Source organism: Crinia signifera, chromosome 2 (genome assembly GCF_055691185.1).
Source record: "Crinia signifera chromosome 2, ASM5569118v1, whole genome shotgun sequence".
Lineage (NCBI taxonomy): Eukaryota > Metazoa > Chordata > Amphibia > Anura > Myobatrachidae > Crinia > Crinia signifera.
In genome coordinates this window covers 45,787,792-45,807,656 of record NC_139218.1, presented here as the reverse complement: position 1 = coordinate 45,807,656, position 19,865 = coordinate 45,787,792, and the positions used below count along the sequence as shown (strand labels likewise).

The window sequence follows — 19,865 nt, the reverse complement described above, 5'->3', positions numbered from 1 at the left end:
ACTTGCGCAAAGCACTCCTGGGACTGCTGGAGACGCCGGAGAGGATGCTGAAGGCCTGCTGTGGGCGCCGGGGGACTTGGTAAGTATTAAAAAAGGGTTGGGGGGGGGGGAGGGAGACAAAAAAATGAATTTTAATTATTCCAAAAAAACATGTTTTTGGAATAATTCGGATACGGGAAGCACGGATAGGGGATACTCTACCTGTATATATACTCAGAATAGAAAGGAAATAGATTATTTATTATCCTGCTGTTCACACTGTGAAGTCACTAGTATGGGAATGGCATGGGGTGTGAGTGTGTGTGTGTGTGTGTGTGAGTATGTGTGTGTGGGGTGGGGTATAGCTAAATAATTATAATCAGTGCTATTTTTGTGTGTATAGATTTTTTTTTTAAATGTCAACATTGGGCTGTAAGACTGGCAGAGAGGGGTACTGTGGTACTGGTAGAGCGGGACTGGCAGAGGGGGCACAGGAGGACTGGCATAAGGAGGAATAGTCAGATTGGCTTTGGGTGACTTGCAGGGAAAAGTGGGGGTTGGGGTACCGTGAGACTGGCAGAGAGGGGTACTGTGGTACTCGCAGAGGGGAATAGAGGAGGACTGGCAGAGGGGAATAAGGCATTACATTCCTCTTAAGCACACCCCCAGAATCCCATCGGTTCTACGGACGGTGGACTTAGAAGAAGTGTGATGCTAAGCAGTGGCGTAACTAAAGGGCCGCAGCTCCCGCGGTGGCGGGGAGGCGCCGGGGGTCTGCGGGCGCTGTTGTTTCTTCGCCAGCTCCCCACTGCTTGTGGGTGCAGCGGGGAGCTGGCAGGGGGGTCCGTGCGGCGCGGGGGTACCTGTGTCCGGGACTCGGGAGAGCCTGGAGGTCCCTGCGGCGCTGATTATGAGTTGCCGGGGTCCCTGCAGCTAAGTGGAAATACTGCGCTACCGCCGTGCGGCAGCGCGGGAAGTGCTTCTAACTTTGAAAACACTGGCCGCAGCCGCAGACTGATTGGCTGAGATTCAGCCAATCAGCATGCGCCCAGTATTTTCAGAGTCAGAAGTGCTTCCCGCGCCGCCGCACGGCGGTAGCGCAGTATTTCCACTTCGCTGCAGGGACCCCGGCAACTCATAATCAGCGCCGCAGGGACCTCCAGGCTCTCCCGAGTCCCTGACCACAGGTACCCCCGCGCCGCACGGACCCCCCTGCCAGCTCCCCGGGGGGGGGGGGGGGGGGGGGGGAGGTGGCGACGATATTGTCCCGGCGGGGGGGAGCAAAATTTTCTGTTACGCCACTGATGCTAAGTGCTTCCTCCCTGCACTATATGGTCAGTGCTGCCACTCACCATGGGAAAACGGGTAACCGATGAAATATTCAAGAGTTGGCAGCTCTGCATGGGATAAAAGAGGGCACATAGAGGAAATAGCAGTGATCCTTAGGTAACTAACCTATTTGGTAACCTTTCATGAAAATGTGAAACTAATGAATTACAGAGATAAACTGTAGACCATATCTCAATACATTTCTTTAAAAACAATGGAAAATTTACCAACTTGTGCTACATAGCTAGTGTGATTATGCATAGTATTGTATGAGTGTTAGATATTTTCATACTGTTTAATATATATAGGAATGCATTACCTTATTTATTTATTATTTATTTATTAACAGTTTGTTATATAGTGCAGCAGATTCCGTTGCGCTTTACAATTGTAGACAGTGATAAATCAAACTGGGTAACAGACAGACTTGGAGGTAGTAGAGCCCTGCTGCAAGCCTACAATCTATAGGGACATAGGAGGGAAACACAAGGACAGGCACCAGTAATAGCATAGCAATCCCACCAAGTTACAAGTCCAGAAGGGAAGCTATATAATACATAAGTGCCTCAGAGGGTTATGCGTGTGGTACGTAAAAATGATAGGCTTGCCTGAAGAGGTGAGTTTTCAGGGAATGCTTGAAAGTTGAAAGTCGGAATGGACGGGAGGCTCCCCAAAATCAGCCCCCCCGGAAAATGCACAGCTGTACTTCTAATGACTTCATAATACTGAAACCTACCTCTCCTCTCCTGATCTCTCTCCCTCTATCCTCACTCATTTCTCCAACTGTCTCTCTGCTGTCTACTCCTGGATGACCCAGCGCTTTTTTAGACTTAAAATATTAAAGACTAAGCTGACCTCTTCCCACCCTCCTGCATAAAACCTGACCATCTCTCATCCTAACCTTCTGTTTATGTTTATGCCCACTTCTTCCCCTTCTGTGTTACCCCAGTCTGTCTAACCCTCCCCTTTAGAATGTAAGCTCTCACGAGCAGGGCCCTCTCTCCTCATGCGCCTTTCTTAGAATATATAAACCACTGCCACCCTGATGATTGCTTCAGTGTCCTGTCCCCTGATGCAACTATCCATATTAACCATGTACTTGTCCTAAACTGTCTTGTACTGTAATTCGGTATGTGTTTTTGCTCGTAACTTTGTAAAGCGCTGTGGAATATGTGTGCGCTATATAAAAACCTGTTAATAAATAAATAATAAATAAGGTGGGCAACCCTCCCAGATACCGACAGCCACCTGCATCTCCCCCACTACAGCGTTAATTTCCTGTGATTCAGGATTTTCTGTACTGGAGGCGGGGCTTGATGACGTCTACATAAGGCCCCGCCCCACAAAGTGCTGCTGACAGTCTCTTCTCTGCACTTATCCTGGAGCGTAGACGTTAAAAGTAGGCAACCCTGATTAAAACACATCATAACTGGCACAGAACCCCTCCATAACTCTGCATGCTTCCATACACAGAACAGCTGTCAACAGCGATTGCTGCATAGCTATCGCCATCCACCAATCAGCATGTGTGATGGCCTCTAGAATATTGGGGCTCTGGGCCACTGCCCAGTGTTCCTAAAAGGTGAGATGGTCCTGCTACTACTGATACCCGGACTAGTGCTACCATTAACTGAATGTAGGCATTTGCCAGGGACAGAATGGCTGATCAGTCCTAAAAGTACACATATACAGGGACTAGCTGAACATCTCTACCTCCCGCCTCTCTGCTCGGCCGCCTGGCATATGGAGACACAGGGATGAACATCAAGGCTAGAACCCAGTGAGCCCGCCAGTGCCTCAGTCGGCCCCTGGTAGTTGGGTGCCAGAATTAAGTTGTGCCTAAGACAGTGAATGACTGACATTTTATTAGCTGGGGATACACTGGAGCGATGTTGGGGCGATATTGCTGCCAAAGAGTCTACATTGCTCAGTGTGTACGGATGATTGTACACAGCCAGAATTGCTAGGTATCATTGCTGCACATCAAACACAGCCATCATCACTTCCGAGAGCAGAACATTCCGCCTGTCCCCGCTTTGCATCAGCACAGAAACACTATTTAGAGCAGGGAGCTTGATTATATTGTATAGGTGCTTTAGGGCTGATTCTAATTCATTCAGACGGGGTCAAATTCGGCCCCGTTCTGATGTTTGGGGCTCTGCATGGTAAGGGCATCCCCATGAAAACACTGGGCATTCACCTGGGTATGCGAGTGGAGCGATGTGTCCCGGGGACAAATGGCTGCCTTTACAGGACGTTGGCCTCCCACCCTGTCTTCGTCCCGGGGCTTGCACATAAAGTCAGTCCCCACTGACCTCTATCTTCGAAGCTAGGAGAAATCATTCGATGGTCGATGAACATCGAATGATTTCTCCTGCAGCAGAGACATGCAAACACATCCCCTCGCATGTAAAGGAGGGGATTCGGCGGTGGCGGGGGGTCGGCCATTCTGTTGGGCGGCGTCTCTGGTGCTTGGTAAGCTGTGATCTTACCGAGGCAACCAGAATCAGGGCCCTTATACAATGCTACAGACTCTGGGGTTTTCAAATGCCGCCACGCACGTCAAGTCCCTCAATGATCGCTAGAGCGCTTCCCTACACAGCGAGGTGCTCACACATAACTGCCATTACTATTATTATTATAGAAGTTTGGGTAAATGCAGAAACTTTTTTAATGTGTGTGTGTGTTACAATATATACTTGCTGTATGTATTTTTATTTTAACAAATAAAAGACAACATATAAAAAAATCCTAAAGATCTCCAGTATACATACAGAAGAAATACTAATATTTAGTAAATGTAATACCATAGTATTAACATTTCTGCAATGTTTATCTTTGGTTCTAAATTACTTACTCAATGCTCATTCTAGACACTAAGTCCAACGTTGTGAACCCAGCCGCAATGATATTATTAGCGTACTGACCCATCTTGATGGACTCCAGCCACTCAGTGACTGTGACAAAAAAATGATATTCTGGTGCTTCCCCCGGTGAGTCCGGCACACTGCAAGGAGAACAGAAACAGGAGACACATCCAGCTGTTAGTTATGGTAAATACGTATCATATTTATTTCTAAACAGTTATTTATACAGCACCGACATATTCTTCAGCACTTCACAGAGACAATTTAATAATCACTGTTATCAGTCCCCGCCCCCGCGGAGCTTACTGTGTATATACTATGTAGCACACACACTCTAGAGCAGGCATGTGCAAACTGTGGCCCCCCAGCTATTGAAAAACTACACGTCCCAGCATGCCTTGCCATAGTTTTGCCATTCTCTAATAGCAAAACTGTGGCAAGGCATGATGGGACTTGTAGTTTCACAACAGCTGGAGGGCCATAGTTTGGACATGCCTGCTCTAGAGTTAATAGTTTATCAAAAGCCAATTATCCAGATTTCATGACTGTGTAAAGAAGCCAACACAAACACATAAACTATAACAATAATGAAGATCAAACCAACTCAATTAAAAACTGACCAATTAGTGCGGTCCTGTTCATTTTTAAGCACCAAATAATAATAATGCCCCTATAACAAATAATATTGCTAAATGTAACAATTTTTTCCACTTCATATAAAATACTATTAACCCCCTGTATATGAATTATATTTATGACAGATAAGTAATAATTGACTTTATTACAGTAAAGGTGCATGGTCATTCCTCTCTTTCGAAACACACATTGTATTGTAGCACAGGTGTTGGGGGCTCAGGACACAACCAGATGTCACCCTTTCATGGAGTTACACCAAAATGCCAGCTCCCCCGCAATGACAGGAGCCCGGTGCTGCAGTGAAATGTTATTCTGCAGTAGCTGGCTCCCAGTGGCGGGCTGGTCTGCGGGGCAGGGTGACATGTGCCCCCTGGGCTAGTACAATTGTTAGCATATGGGGCCGGACAGAGAAGAGGACGTCTGCTCATGCCTGACTCAACACAACTAGTTGTGCAGCCTGACACTGCGGTCACGCTGCACCTCAGCCTTTAAGGAAGAGTGGTCCGGTCAGTGTGAGGCCCAACTGGCAGCAAGCTAACACAACGGCTAATGTAGCCTGCTGATGGCCACTGACATGAGCATTGCACCCGACTTCACTGTCTCCAGCTCCTCTATTGGCGTGCTAGACAAACCAATGGAGCACCAATAGAAGAGCTAGAGACAGCGCAGCTGGGCGCACCGCTCATCTTACTGGCCGGAGCTCGGTTCGCATTAGCAGGCTATATTAGCATGCGGCCAGCTGGGCATTACACTGGCTGGGCCTCTATGGCTGGGTGCACAACTAGTTGTGTGTAGTCAAGCAGGCAAAAACGGCCTTCTGCTTAAAAGAAGGGAGTTGGGAAGAGAGTGCACACCACAGCAAGCAGTAGGAGTAGTACGGCAAAGAGCATGTAACTCCCTGCGGCAACAAGCATGTAATACCCCATGGATCACAACAGGTGCCGGTATCGGTGTAGAGGCAGCGGAGGCCATGAACATGCTGGGATACATGTATAAGGCCAGCAAGGGCTGACACATGGAGCTGAAGTATATGACATGCGCCTCTGCATGCGCCGCAGACAGGTGAGTGCCCGGCAGGGCAGCGCTGCCAAACCCGGCTTTGTGACACTGTCCAAAGCTATTTCATGTTTTTATACTATTCTGGATGCACCTTATTACGATCAACATAGACATACTGTTATTCATGAATGGGTTTCTCAATTTAATAATAATAATAATAATAATAATGATATTTATATAGCGCTTTTCTCTCAATAGGACTCAAAGTGCTGTACCATTGTCTTTACAGCTCAAAATACAAAACAAGCAGTAGATATCAGTGAAATGCTTGAGTAAATAGGTACGTCTTTAGTCTATTTTTAAAGGATTCTACAGTGGGGGCTTCTCGCACTGTGCGAGGAAGAGAGTTCCATAGAGTTGGAGCAACAAAGTTGAAAGCTCGTCCCCCAGATGAATTCAGGGAAATTCTGGGTACTGTTAGTAGGTCTTCTTCGGTGGATCATAGTGATCGAGTAGGAGAGTAAGGAATCAGCAGCTGCTGCAGGTACCTTGGGCCCTGGTCATGTAGGGCCTTGAAAGTGAGTAAGCCAATCTTGAAAACGATTCGCCATTTTACAGGTAGCCAGTGAAGGGCGTATAGATTGAAGATGGGAGTTATGTGGCTGGAGCTGGGCTGGTTAGTTAATAGTCTGGCAGCTTCATTTTGTACCAGCTGCAAGTGGTGCAATTCTTTTGCTGGAAGACCCAGGTAGAGAGCATTACAGTAGTCTAGGCGTGATGATATAAATGCATGTATGGTCTTCTGAGGGAATTAAGTGCTTGATTCTGGCTCAATTTAAACATTTAGAGGAGAAGAAAATTGAGACATTGGGTGTATTTACAGTATAATGGGTGCAGTGTAGGCAGCCAGGGAAAACGCAGGCCTGCCCAGGAGTTTTAGGGGAAGGCGTGTGACCTCAGTTCTGGACCGGTCAGCCTGATTCTTCTGGGTTACGCATAGACTGCACACAGTGGAAAAATCATTGGCTAAGGGATTTGCTGCTAATCACCGATCCAGCTACTTTTCCCAAGCCAGAACTCTGAAGATGTGTGCTATGTTCAAAAAACATATATACAGTATATATATATATATATATATATATATATATATATTTGTAAATGACATTGAAATAAAATATATTTAAATGGTTTGGTCCGTCAAACACCTTTATCAGACGTGACTCATTAAATCTTGATGATGATCCTCAAAGACTCTTTTCTGAGTCGTTTTCTACTATACCATCATTGCAGAACAGAACAATGGGAGCAGTAGTATTGATGATATATTAGCGCCCTGACCCCAACCAATAACCCAGTGGTGGCAATTCATCAAGAGATGTTTAGTGTTCCATTACAGAGAGCCGTGATCACTGTTCATAATGGACGGCACTCATACTTCAAAGGATTGTGTCATTGGAACAGATAGCTGTAATTACTGTGATTAAGAGATATTTCAGGATAACAGCATGCTGTAAATGAACAGAAAGCACAGGTGCGTTGTGCAGATCCAATGACAAGTTTAAGACCTAAATAAATAACCAAGCCATAGAACAGAGGGCGCGCTCAAGTCATCCTGCAGCCCTGCTCGTCTCCATTACGTAGCTGGCTTTATGCATGGCAATTAATAGCAGCTATATTAGTGCAAGGTTTTACTTGACTTACTTTTCTGCTCATAGGATAAAGCCATTTGGATTATCTTGAGCCATGATCTGCTTTCCACCATACTTTGCACTGCTATATGATTATGTAATGCACCCCCTCACTGATACTGTATATTGTAATAATGAATGGGGTATGGGTAAAAAAACGGACCCGGACAAGACCCCGGATTGCCGGACCGGACATAGAACCCTGCATTCAGGAGCTTGTAGTGCCCGGTCCGGGGGTGCCCTGTCCAGGGAGGCTGCCTGTGAAAGCTGTCACCATGGAGAGGAGGAGGGGGAGAGTAAAGCCACCCGGTATGGTCCGGGCATGTAGCAAAAACCGGAACGGTCCGGGCCACGCGGGGAGGCTGTAATCTCCTCTTCTCCATGTCACTGGGGAAAGCTATCACAGATATCCCCCCGGACAGGACACCCCCCCCAGATGGGACATCCCCCAGACCAAACACTACAAGCTCCAGAATGCAGAGTTTGATGTCCAGTCCAGCGTTCCAGGGTCTTGTCCGGGTACGGTTTTTATTTAGTCCCTAATTCATGAGCATATGAGCTCATTAGATTGGTTCACAAACGCTAAGGAGGAGATGTATCAAACCTACTCAAAAAATTAATGTAGAATAGTTGCCTATAGCAACAAACTAGTTTACAGCTATTATTTATCGCTGTCTATCAAATGAGAGCTAGAATCTAATTGGTTGTCACGGACATCTTCTCCTCCTGTTTCTATAGAAAGTTTGAGGCATATCCCCCTAACTGTTTTCCTCCTCTCAATGTACTATGGGCCCGATTCAGACCCATGGTTTCACTATTGCGCATTGGCTGCAATGCGAATGTGCGAGGCCGGGCTGCGAGCGGTATCGGCAGCCTGACTGACAGGGAGTTCTCATGTGGGGTGGATCCCGGCCTTTTCTTGGGTGTGCCTGCAAAAATGGAGGGCGTGCCTAATGAAGCACTGTAAGTGTCTGGTGGGGGCAGGACATGGCAGACACTGGGGGGGGGGGGAGTGGGGGGGACATGGCTGACACTGGGGAGGAAGGAGGACATGGCAGACACTGAGGGGGGGGGGGTGCATGGCTAACATGGGGGGGGTGAGGGGACATGGCTGACACTGGGGAGGGGAGGTGAACATGGCTAACACTGGGGGGGGAGCATTGTGAGCTGAAACTGGGGGGAGCATTGTGAGCTCTTTAGGCATTGTGTGCATAATGGGTGTTACTTATGTGGGCATTATGTGCCCACAGGAGTACCTGGCGCGGTGTGTCTACCTGTACCTGGTGCAGTGTGTCTACCTATACCATGTGCAGTGTGTCTAAAGGGTTACAGTGTGTACAAGTGTTACTGTGCGGTGTAATGTGAATAATAGACAATACTGTGTGGTGTAATGTAAATTGGTACTTATATGTGGGAGTACCAATTCCCTTCCTGGGAAAGTCTAATTCCTGCACTGAGTTGCATTAGTTGGATGATGACTGTACATTGTACGTGATACATGTGGTCATTATACCCCTATATCTACAGTACAATTCATCCACTTTAACATCGGGTGCAGCAACAAATCATGTGGTGCACATGGCCAGTTGGCTGATTGCTGGACACAGTCTGACTTTAGTCATAGCTGAATGATGTGAGCTAGGAACAGCCACGTACACGGCTGATGCATGTCTTGTACGAGCGGCAGCAATTCCTATAAATGACTGTATTCCTTACCCGAGAATATCTTCCACTAGTATGTTAAGGGCGCTGGGGTTGCGGATGAGCTTGTCTAGAAAGCTGACAATATCTGAGAACTTGGGTCGGTGATTCCTTTCTTTCTGCCAGCAATGTAGCATCAACTGATGAAGAGAGACTGGACAGCCCATCGGAGCAGGGAGGCGATATCCTTCTTCTATGGACAGAATTACCTAAAGAAATAGCAACACAGATAGAACCATATTAAACATGTTGTATCTATACAGTATAATTGCAAGTGCAAGACCAGGTAACCCGGCACCTGAAATATTCTGGAAAGGACCTGGAACATTCTGCTGTGTTACAGCATTTCTTTCAGAACACATTATTTACATTACATGGGTTATGGATAAGACTGGATGTTGTCACCAGACTGGATGTTGTCACCGGATGTCGCACCCTATTACATTTCAATCCTGATCTTACAGTAGGTCTGCAACTGTTTGCAGCTCTGCGATCAGTTAGCCCCCTCCCCGCCTGAGTGGAGGGCCGCCCTGGTGCACGGTTGCGAATGGCTCTGCAGCTGTGCACAGAGTGGGAAATACATTCACCGTCAAATGGGCCCCTTCACGCGTAGCACCGCGTAAGTCAATACTTACTCAGCACTATGGGGAGATCGGGGCCACTGATGACGTCCCCCCAGCGGGGTGCCTACATTTTTTACGGCACTTCCAGAAAATGCTGGGGTGCCGCCCACAAATCCCAGGCAGCTATCAGTCAGCTGTCAGTCAGTCAGTATATGGCCTGTGATTACAGACCGTCACTGGCTGTGACCCCACGGAGGGCTTGCACATGCACACTGTGGACTGTGCGCATTCGCAATCCTACAATAATTGCCAGAGCTGCAAAATTCGCAGGCCCAATGTACAATATATAAATGATCTCACCTGCTGGATAGCCTACACATCACTATATAGCACACAGGAGGGTAAAATCCTTATCTAGTACATGAATAATGCTAAATATTATGTATATCCTTCTATATTTTGGAAGGTACCCAAATTAGGATTGAGCAATGCACGCAGAGAGGCACCGTGTTGGGTTGCTCTGGGTGTATATATTCTTGTATATAGCCCATTCTGGATTTTTAAAAAGTGAAAATATAACTAAGTAGTGGAACCCATACACTAATACACCTTTCACACCAGAAATGCAGGGACAAACCCGGGAATTCAGTTCCCGGGACAAGCAGGGATATTCCCGGGTTTGGACCCATTCACACCAGAAATGTCCCTGCATTCTCTGGTGTGTGAAGGGGGCGGGAATGAGCCCGGCAGGAGGTGGGGAAGAGGCGGGCAGTCGGCGGGATGGCGTCAGCAGTCGGCGGGATGGCGGCGGAGGTGGACAGGAGGTGGGGATAATACTCACCCCGGTTGCTGGTCCTCCGCACAGGCCAGGGATTCACACAGGCGGCGCAAATGACAGGACAGGCGGTGGATGAAGATGACGCAGCTCTCCAGCGCCCGCACTGCCACCGGAGAGCTGCGTCATCATCATCCACCGGCTGTCCCGTCATTTGCGCCCGCCGCCTGCGTCAATTCCCGGCTGGACAGGACACCGAGGACCCGGCAACCCGGGTAAATATACCCAAACCCATTCACACCAGCCAGGTCCCCGGGTTGAACCCGGGAACAACCCTGCTACCTAGCAGGGTTGGATTGCCGGCAAATTAGCCCAGTAATTTGTCCCGGGTACCTTTCACACCAGAGGTAGTACCGGGTTGTTCCCGGACTCAACCCGGGAATTTAGGCTGGTGTGAAAGGGGTATAAGTCGCTACTGCCCACCAGGCTTCCTGGGCACCAGGATACATCCTATGCGGTCCATTTGCATAAGATGTATCGCCTGCAATCCCAGCAAGGTCTGCAGGAACTGACAAATCTAAAGCTAGCCATACACTAGTGGGCACTAGGGTCGAGAAATCAGGTGAAAAGTGATAGATTGCATGTGCCTAACCTCTGAGTCCAATCCGATGCACCGTTCTGTGCGCATCGCATCGGCGCCGTAGATCACAAGGGCTGCATGTAGGATTTGCCGGATCCTTGCTGGGATCGCATGTGATATATATAGCGTATGCAAAAGGAGCGCATGCGAGGGTGGATTGTATGTGACGTCTCCCTTCGGAGTAGTGTATGGGGGCCTCTACGTGCAGCCCTTTAGAACTCCAGCTCCGATTTGATGCTCATGACACCACACATTGAATCGGAATCAGAGGTTAGGCACATACAATTTGGGCAGTTTTCACCCAAATTCATCAGCCTAGTATGTCCGAATCAGGTGAAAAATACCCGAATCGTATAAGTGTATGGTAGCCTAAAGAGCGGGACCCCCCTCCCTCCCCCACGATGGATGTGCAAACTGATTTTCATTCACATAGGAGTTAAGCATATTAACCAATCAAATTATTTTGACATTGGCCCTTATTCAGATCTGATCGCAGTACAAATTTGTTCTCAAAATGGGCAAAACCATGTGCGCTGCAGGTGGGGCAGATGTAACATGTATAGAGAGAGAGTTAGATTTGTGTGAGTTATTTTGTTTCTGTGCAGGGTAAATACTGGCTGCATTATTTTAACACATTATTTAGATTTCAGTTTCAACACATCCCACCCAGATTTAACTGTCTCTACACATGTTACATCTGCCCCACCTGCAGTGCACATGGTTTTGCCTCAGATCTGCATTGTGTCATTATTACAGTATATACAGTAACTTGGGAAATACTATTAACACCGGAATAACAAAACCACTAATAAGCGGAACCATATACATGGCCAGTTATTACAAACCCTTGGAGCTCATGACTATTGTGAGGATCTAAAGAGGCCGCTGTTAGCAATTGGACGTTAATTGTGTTTGTGGTATAATGTCTGTGTTGTACACGGCTGGGAGATCATTACCCACCAGGTGCCTGAAGTGATATGCAAGTGATTCATACAAAGCTACAAAAGCATTTTCTTTCGCTTTTATTAACTATAACACCACAATATCAATGTGCAACAATGGCACTGACTAGTGAAACCCAATGGCCCTAGAGTTCATTTACCAAGTAATTCCATTATCTCCACACGCTGCGCCGCACTCTTCGGCGGCATTTATTGTAGATTTAACGGCAGAAAGAAAAAATCTTTTGTTGAATAAATTGAGTAGAAATTATTGCACTTTATTTTTTTTCCCAACAATTTGAACAAGGCAGTGACATCCCCCTTGGATCAGCTCAGACTCCTGGGAGACACCGTACTTACCAGCAGCAGCCCATGCTCTTTGTTTAATTTTTTTTCCAAGCAATTATGTCGGTATTGTTTGAAATCCATTAGCTGTTCTGTGTTTTTTTTCCCCCCTCTCAGAAAATCTGTAAGTTTTATAGTGCAGGTTAATTTATACATTCACTTACGGAATGAACAGAAGTATGCTAAATGGTTCTGTATGATAGATGTACTTTGCCTGAACTTTTGTTTTCTGCAGATAAAAGTAGTTTCAGATGTTTGCTGCACCTGATACCGACGCGCTATCTCATTTATTTCCTGCACATTATTGTATCCGGGTTCCTTCTGAGTGGGGACTGCTGCTCTTTCAAACATGAAGGGCCTGATTCAGACCTGCATATACTTGATGCCTAGCGAGCAGGTAAACGCTCCCCCCTCCATTAATGTTAAGAACACCCCCCCCCCCCCACACACACACACACACCTTACCCCCTACGCGTCTGTGGCCGGGAACCGCAGATCTACTTGTCTGCATCCCAGCGCTCCTCCTGGCTCCTTATGAAAAATGTCCCTCACAAAATGGCTGCTCCTAACAGCAGATCATTTTTAAAGATGCTAGAGGAGACCACCGCCGCCGCCTCTAGCATCCTCAAAAACTGTCTGCTGTAAGGGGACAGCCATTTTGTGAGGGACATTTTTCATAAGGAGCCAGGAGGAGGGCCAGGACGCAGACTAGTAGATCTGTGGCTCCCGACTCCTGGCCACAGATGCCGCAGGTCCCGGCAGGAGGCAACACAACAATAGCCCCCACAGACCCCCGGCGCCCACACAAACTCAGCGCCTCCCCACGGGATCTGCAGTGCTGTTGTTACGCCACTGGAGCTTAGCCAGAACTATGTGGGCCCCATTGCAATATTTTGAAGGGGTGCTTACCCCAATGCTTCTGGAAAGACACCCCTCTGTAGCAGTTTTTATTTATATGTTCCACAACAGTGTCCTAGCTCTTTTTCTGAACCAAAATAGTTCCATAGTTTGCATTATGTCCCATTGTAGGGCTGGCAATACACATTATATAACACAGTACCCCCAATTCACATTATGACATACAGTGTCTCCAGTTCATGTTATAAAATATTACAGTGCCCCAGTTCATATAAAGTCAAACTATAGTGCATCCTTTGCCACCAACCAGTGCTGCCCCCAGTTTATATTGTGCCACACTATGGCCCTTATTCTGATCGGTGCGGCCCGATCAGAATATGCGGCCGCAACCGTGCAGGCGAATCCCCGCCTTCCATACGGATCGCCACCTGCCGTCCGTACGCGGATATGTGGCGATCCGCATGAAATTGGACGGAGATACGCCTCCTCCGTCTTGGGAGCTGCCCCTGCATTCGATGGTCGTCGAACATCGAATGCAGGGCCGCACGCTCCACCAGGTCCCGCAACACAAGACCACACGGACACTTGTCCGTGTGAAATCATGTATGGGGGCGGGCAGCTGACATCCGGCGATGTCAGATGGCCGCCCCGTACCCACGCGTCACGGCCTCATTACCATGCATACGCCCCGCGTTTGCATGGGAACGCCCATGAAACGCGGGGCGTATGCATAGGGTAATGAGGCTAAGTAGCCCCTCACGCCCCTCTACGCCCCCTGTGCGGCGTATAAAGAATCCATGCGGCGAAATCGCCTGCACATGCGCAGAGTGACCTCTGCACATGCGCAGACGATAAACATCGGCGGCCCGTACGCAAGCGGGAATATCCGCACCGATCAGAATAAGGGCCCATGTGACATCCACTTCATATTGTGCCACAATACTGTGCCCAAATTCATATTCTGCCACAATATATGCCTCCACCTCATATTGTGCCACAATACTGTGCCCCAATTCATATTATGCCACAATATATGCCTCCACCTCATATTGTGCCACAATACAGTGCCCCAATTCATATTATGCCACAATATATTCCTCCACCTCATATTGTGCCACAATACTGTGCCCCAATTCATATTATGCCACAATATATGCCCCCACCTCATATTGTGCCACAATACTGTGCCCCAATTCATGCTATGTAACATTCTAATTCACTCCAGTTCTTTTTTTTTTTTTTTGAACCACACTACAATGAGCTGGTCCAGTTCATTGTAGTAGAAAATGTAGTAGCCCCCATATTCCAGGTGGAGAGGGAGGGCGAGTGTATGCTACTTACAGTGATAAGAGGTAGCTTGGAACCATTGGGATATCTCCAGATTGTGTTCCCCTATAGTGGCCACTCCACAGAAAACTAGGGCGCAAAGAGAGGATCATGACCTGACTAAATGCCATTTGCGCTATGGACCTGCAGGTTTTCACACTGTTCTTACCAGGAGGTAAAAGGCGCAATGACAGTCAGCAGAGACACAGTGTTTACATGTATTACAGTGTACAGTACTTGGAATGGTAGAGTGATGTACTTAGTAAGATGCTGTTAATGTCATGTCTTACAGATGCCTCATTATATGCAGCAGTTATTGTGGATGTAAGATGCCATTTTGTAGGCCTTTGATGTCAAATTAAAAATCACTGACAAGCAGAAGAGGATTAGTCTTCCCAATGGTAACATTATAGCAATAGAGAAGAACACAATATACCATCTATGGAATAAATAAAATCCACAGCTAAACACAGTTAAACAAGTGTGATTTCATGACTCCATGCACACAAATTAGCCTATTATGAAGGCTTGCTAGAATTTTTCTGAAATTATTTTTTTCTTATAAGCCACGCCCTCCGACTGTACCATTTTAGCCGGTATGGCACAGGTTTCTTTTTATTGGTATGCACTGGAGAACAGGGGCTTTGTACCAGATTTCTATAGATTGCTGCAGGGACGTGCCCCCATTTTCCGTGACCAGGCCCCCGTTCCTATTCTGTTCCAGTTTCTAGATCAGATATGTTGGAGCAGGGGTGGCCAAACGGGGCCTCGGGATCTACCAACAGTTCATGTTTTCCATTCCACCTGTGGGTCTGTAGAATTTGTCGGTTAGGAATTAATGCAGCACATTTTTGAATCTGTGAGTTAGTAACGGCTGCACCTGTGCACCAGCTAGGTGGTCTGGAAAACGAGACCTGTTTGTAGATATCGAGTTCTGGTTTGTCCAGCACTGTTGGAGGATATGGAAAAGCTATACCTGTAACTAATTGTTCTCTGCCTAAAGGCCCCCATACACTAAGCGATTCGTGCCCGATTTCACTAGAATCCGGCAGATCGTGCTGAGAAATTGGGTGATTCGCAAATGTATGACATCGGAACGGATCCGATACGCATCTGATCAGAGTCGGAGGTCGGACAGGCTACACATAAATAAAATCTTTTGTGCCGTCAGTGGCACATCGCGGATGCTAACCACGACCACTCGATACGGTGTGGCGGGTGGGGAGCAGGGTCCAGTGGGCGGCAAGCAGGGTGCGGTGGGGAGAATTGAAAAATCCTATTCAAAAGACTGGGCAGCAGCTGATTAGCTGAGAGAGCTCTTCAGTCTTACATAGGATAAATTGCATATGATTTATCACATGTAAAACATCAAGTGCCAAATCTTAGTGAGCTCTCCCGGGAGCTGCCAGGGGAGTTCAGGGGAAATCAGGGCTGACTATGGGGCATTCAGTTTTAAACTCCCGATTCCTTCACCTTCTGTAGGCGAATGAGAGAAATGCACTTTTTTTGCAGTAACAAAGTGACAACTTTCTAAAACTACCCATCTGTTGATTAGATGTAAAATAAAGGAAGAGTGAGGTTAGATATACAGTATATATTTTCAGCACAGGTGCACGACCTGTTGCTCCCGATCTGTTGTGAAACTACATGTGCCCTCGTGGCAATGGCTGTAATGGCACATACTGTAATAAGATACAAAGGGGCAGATGTATTAAGCCTTGACAAGAGATATATATGCAAGGGTGATAAAGAGAGATAAACATCCAGCCAATCACCTGCCAACTGCCATGTTACAGGCTGTGTTTGAAAAAAGTCAGTAAGGAGCTGATTGGCTGGACATTTGTCTCTCTTTGGGGGAGATTCTCTAAGCTAAAAATGCGGTAAAAACCCCGTTATCGGGGTTTTTACCGCATTTTGGGATGCTGTAAGCATCCCTCGCCGTGTTACAGCGGCGGGGGGCATCGCCAGAAAAATCTGGCGATGCCCCATAGAAGCCAATGGGCTTCTACCGCAACCCTCCGCCGCCCCGCGCCGACCCCCCGCACGGACCCCCGCCGCCCCGCATCGCCCCCTCCCCCTTAACCTGTGTCCGGGCAGTACAGCGCAGTGCTGCCCGGACCTGTGACCTCCTCCCTGCACAGATCCTCTTCCGGGTGCAGGGAGGAGGAGAGCCCGGCGCAGCAGCAGCAGCACCGGGTGTGTGAGGGAGGGGGGAGCCGCCGTGACCTGCTGGGACCCGGCGACTCTCACCGCAAAGGACAGCTCTTAACGCAAGAGCTGTCCTTTGCTATAATTATCGCACATGTTACAACATATGCGATAATTATAAATGCGATGGGCGGCGAAGGGGGGCGGAGATTCTTAGAGAATCTCCCCCTTTATTACCCTTGCATTTATTTCTTGTTAAGGCTTCATACATCTTTCCCTTTGAATGAACTGCCTAATCTTTCCCCTTACTCCTGCTTGCAGTAATTTATTTACAGTTTCTTATATAGCGCAGCTAATTCCGTTGCGCTTTACAATTGGAAACAACAGTGATTAAACAAACTGGGTAGATACAAACCGACATGGAGGTAGGAGGGCCCTGCTCGCAAGCTTACAGTCTACAGTAATTGGGAAAGTTGTGTTTTTTGGATACAGAAGTTACACTGCCTCTTCTCCTGTAGTCATTGGTGGAATGGAGCTTCATTTTAGGGCGGCACCTGTCTGGCAGGAGGTCCATGTGGCAAATGTAATTAAACAATTTGGAAAGTCAAGACCCCCACTCAGTGCTGGATTAAACCCAGGTGAGGCTCCTTGGCAGTTAAAATCTATTTAAGTTCTTTAAATTGGTAATAAGTACATTATGTTAATAAAGGATTTAATAAAGGTATCTTCTCAGCCTATTTGGCAATCCAGCACTGACCCCACTCCACGCTGATGATGCGATTCTAGGGAAGCAGGCAGTATGCAAGTGTGTCCCAGTAGTTCTGCAGAGCTCCTCAATATGTGAGTTTCTTATATACTGTATTGCAGGACAGGATGCAAATTATGTTCCAGGTAGATATCACCTTGTCAGGCATGCTCCTGCCCTTGGTTGATTGTGTGTAGAGGGTACGCTGGATCTGGGCATTTAGCCACGCCACGCAAGAAGACAGTGGAGTGGTGCTGCAGAAGACAGCTGGTAACTGAGCAGAATTTTCATATTTACATTATACTATTTTATTTATACATATAGATACAGTAAATACAAGATATCTCTATATAGATACAAGCACCTGCACCTAAAGCATTATTATGTTAATGGTCGACACATGGAAAGATCAACATGAGTTATTCATGATTTTTTAAAACCGACTTGTTCATACTTCATGATCCAAGTAGGCATAAAGTGAAAATATAATAGTGCAGTGAGCTATGCAAGATGATGCGGTACGCTTATACGGTATCCATGTCGGCAGATTTCAACATAGACATCTAATAAAGTGAAAAACTCACGTCAACCTTTTCCTGCGTTGACCATTTCCATGTCAAACTTTTGATTGTGTCAACCTTTTATCAATTCGACTTAGAACCCAACAACCTTTTTCATGTGTCAACTTATTGCCAATTGGCCAATAGTGGGTGACCTATTGACGCTCGACCTAATTATTGTTGACCGAATTATCCACACCAGGCATGAATACACTACTGTCAGGCCCGGCGCCACCACTAGGCAGCATTAGGCATTTGCCTAGGGTGCCGGCCACTGGAGAACGGTATTGAACAGCAGAAAAAACAGCTGCAGTGGCAAAGCTCCCGAGGAGAGCAGGAAAAAAGAAGGAGCTGGGAGCAGGTGAGTGACTGAGCCGCCCCCCCTGGAGCCTGTCCCCCCGTGCTGGTCATTGTCATCGGTGGGGGTAGAGCCCGCAGCAACCCTCCTGGAGACCATACGGAGCCGCATCTCTAAACCCCCCTGCGGCATCTCCCGCCACCAAATCTCTCCCCCCCCCCCCGTGGAGCGCAGCGGCGGCAGCCGTATCTCCTATCCCCCCCTCCCGTGGAGCGCAGCGGTGGCCTCATCACCCCCGCCATCCGTGGAGTGTGTGAGCGCCGGGGCGCCCCCCTCCCCGCCCCCGCCTGGGGCGCCCTGACTACTGTAACTGCGCCATCAACTACTTCTTTTTAAAATAAAATAAAAAATCATAGGGGAAAGAAACACTTTATTTTTTATCCCTGGGAGAATAATTTCCAACTGTAACACAGGGGCGTTAAATAGGCATCTGAGAGGTAAAATATAAATAAATAGCTAGAACAAAAGCATGCATTGCACATTTGGAAAACATACAATGAATAGAAATAGTACACATGGCAAGGCTACTTACATCCTGATTAGACATTTCCCAATACGGCCTCTCTCCATATGACATCACTTCCCACATAACAATCCCATAGCTCCAGGCATCACTTGCAGAAGAAAACTTCCGATAGGCTATCGCTTCTGGAGCTGTCCACCTGATGGGGATTTTTCCACCCTAAAAGGAGAAAATAACTTTACTGTATTTATTTGCAGGTAAAGCAACATGCATCCCTAGAAGCGTCAGCATGGCCGCCCGCTACTTCCGGGTTCGGCGCTCGGAAAACTATCTAAAATAAAGTCCATGCCAATGGGAATTGGTTCATACCCCCACTATCCACGTTGGCATGGAGTTGATCTTAGATAGCGTGGCTATTTACAGTGTATGCAAGTTTCTATTACAGCACATCATAGCAATAATTAGTCATCTTCATGTCACACAAGGCTGACCAGCCATGGTGCTCATGGTACGGCAGGGGGACCTTATGTAAAAAGTGTCCCCCGGCTGTGGCATGACACCGTGGGCTGTTGGAGCCCGGTGCTGGTTTCAAAATACAGGGTCCCCCGTATTTTTGGAACCAGGTCCGGCTCAATGAGCCTGGGGCTGGTTATGCTCAGGAGGGGGGACCCCCCACACCATTTTTTTTCTTTTTTTAAACACAAATTCGCACATTTCCTCAAATTTGCACATTTTTATGACTAATCATCGGCCATTATCGCACTTAATCGCACTTTTTATGCCCCAGAATACGCAGCTCATTAAATAAGCGAATTCGGGGCAAAAAAATGTGATTTCAAAAAGTGCGATAATGGGCGATTTTTGAAAAGTTACTAAAACTCTCATCCTATTAAATGTCACCCAACGTGTTATGATCCAGTCTGAATTAGTCCCTTAAATACAGT

General features: G+C 47.3%; 1 protein-coding gene across 4 annotated transcripts in view; it reads right to left on the bottom strand.

The window, feature by feature from the left end:
- The window catches only part of EPHA6 (EPH receptor A6), a 698,400-nt gene that overhangs the window by 12,317 nt on the left and 666,218 nt on the right, over positions 1-19,865 (bottom strand). For 3 of the 4 annotated variants that reach the window (XR_014470285.1, XM_083171946.1, XM_083171947.1), the window contains 3 exons: positions 18,991-19,140; positions 9,215-9,408; positions 4,166-4,315 (listed from right to left, as the gene is read on the bottom strand). Coding sequence is in view for 3 of the 4 variants with exons in the window: in XM_083171946.1 (XP_083028072.1) it covers positions 4,166-4,315; positions 9,215-9,408; positions 18,991-19,140 (494 nt within the window). In the remaining variant the exon portion in view is untranslated. The remainder of the gene's footprint in view (positions 1-4,165; positions 4,316-9,214; positions 9,409-18,990; positions 19,141-19,865) is intronic. The other variant, XM_083171949.1, reaches the window with a different exon arrangement.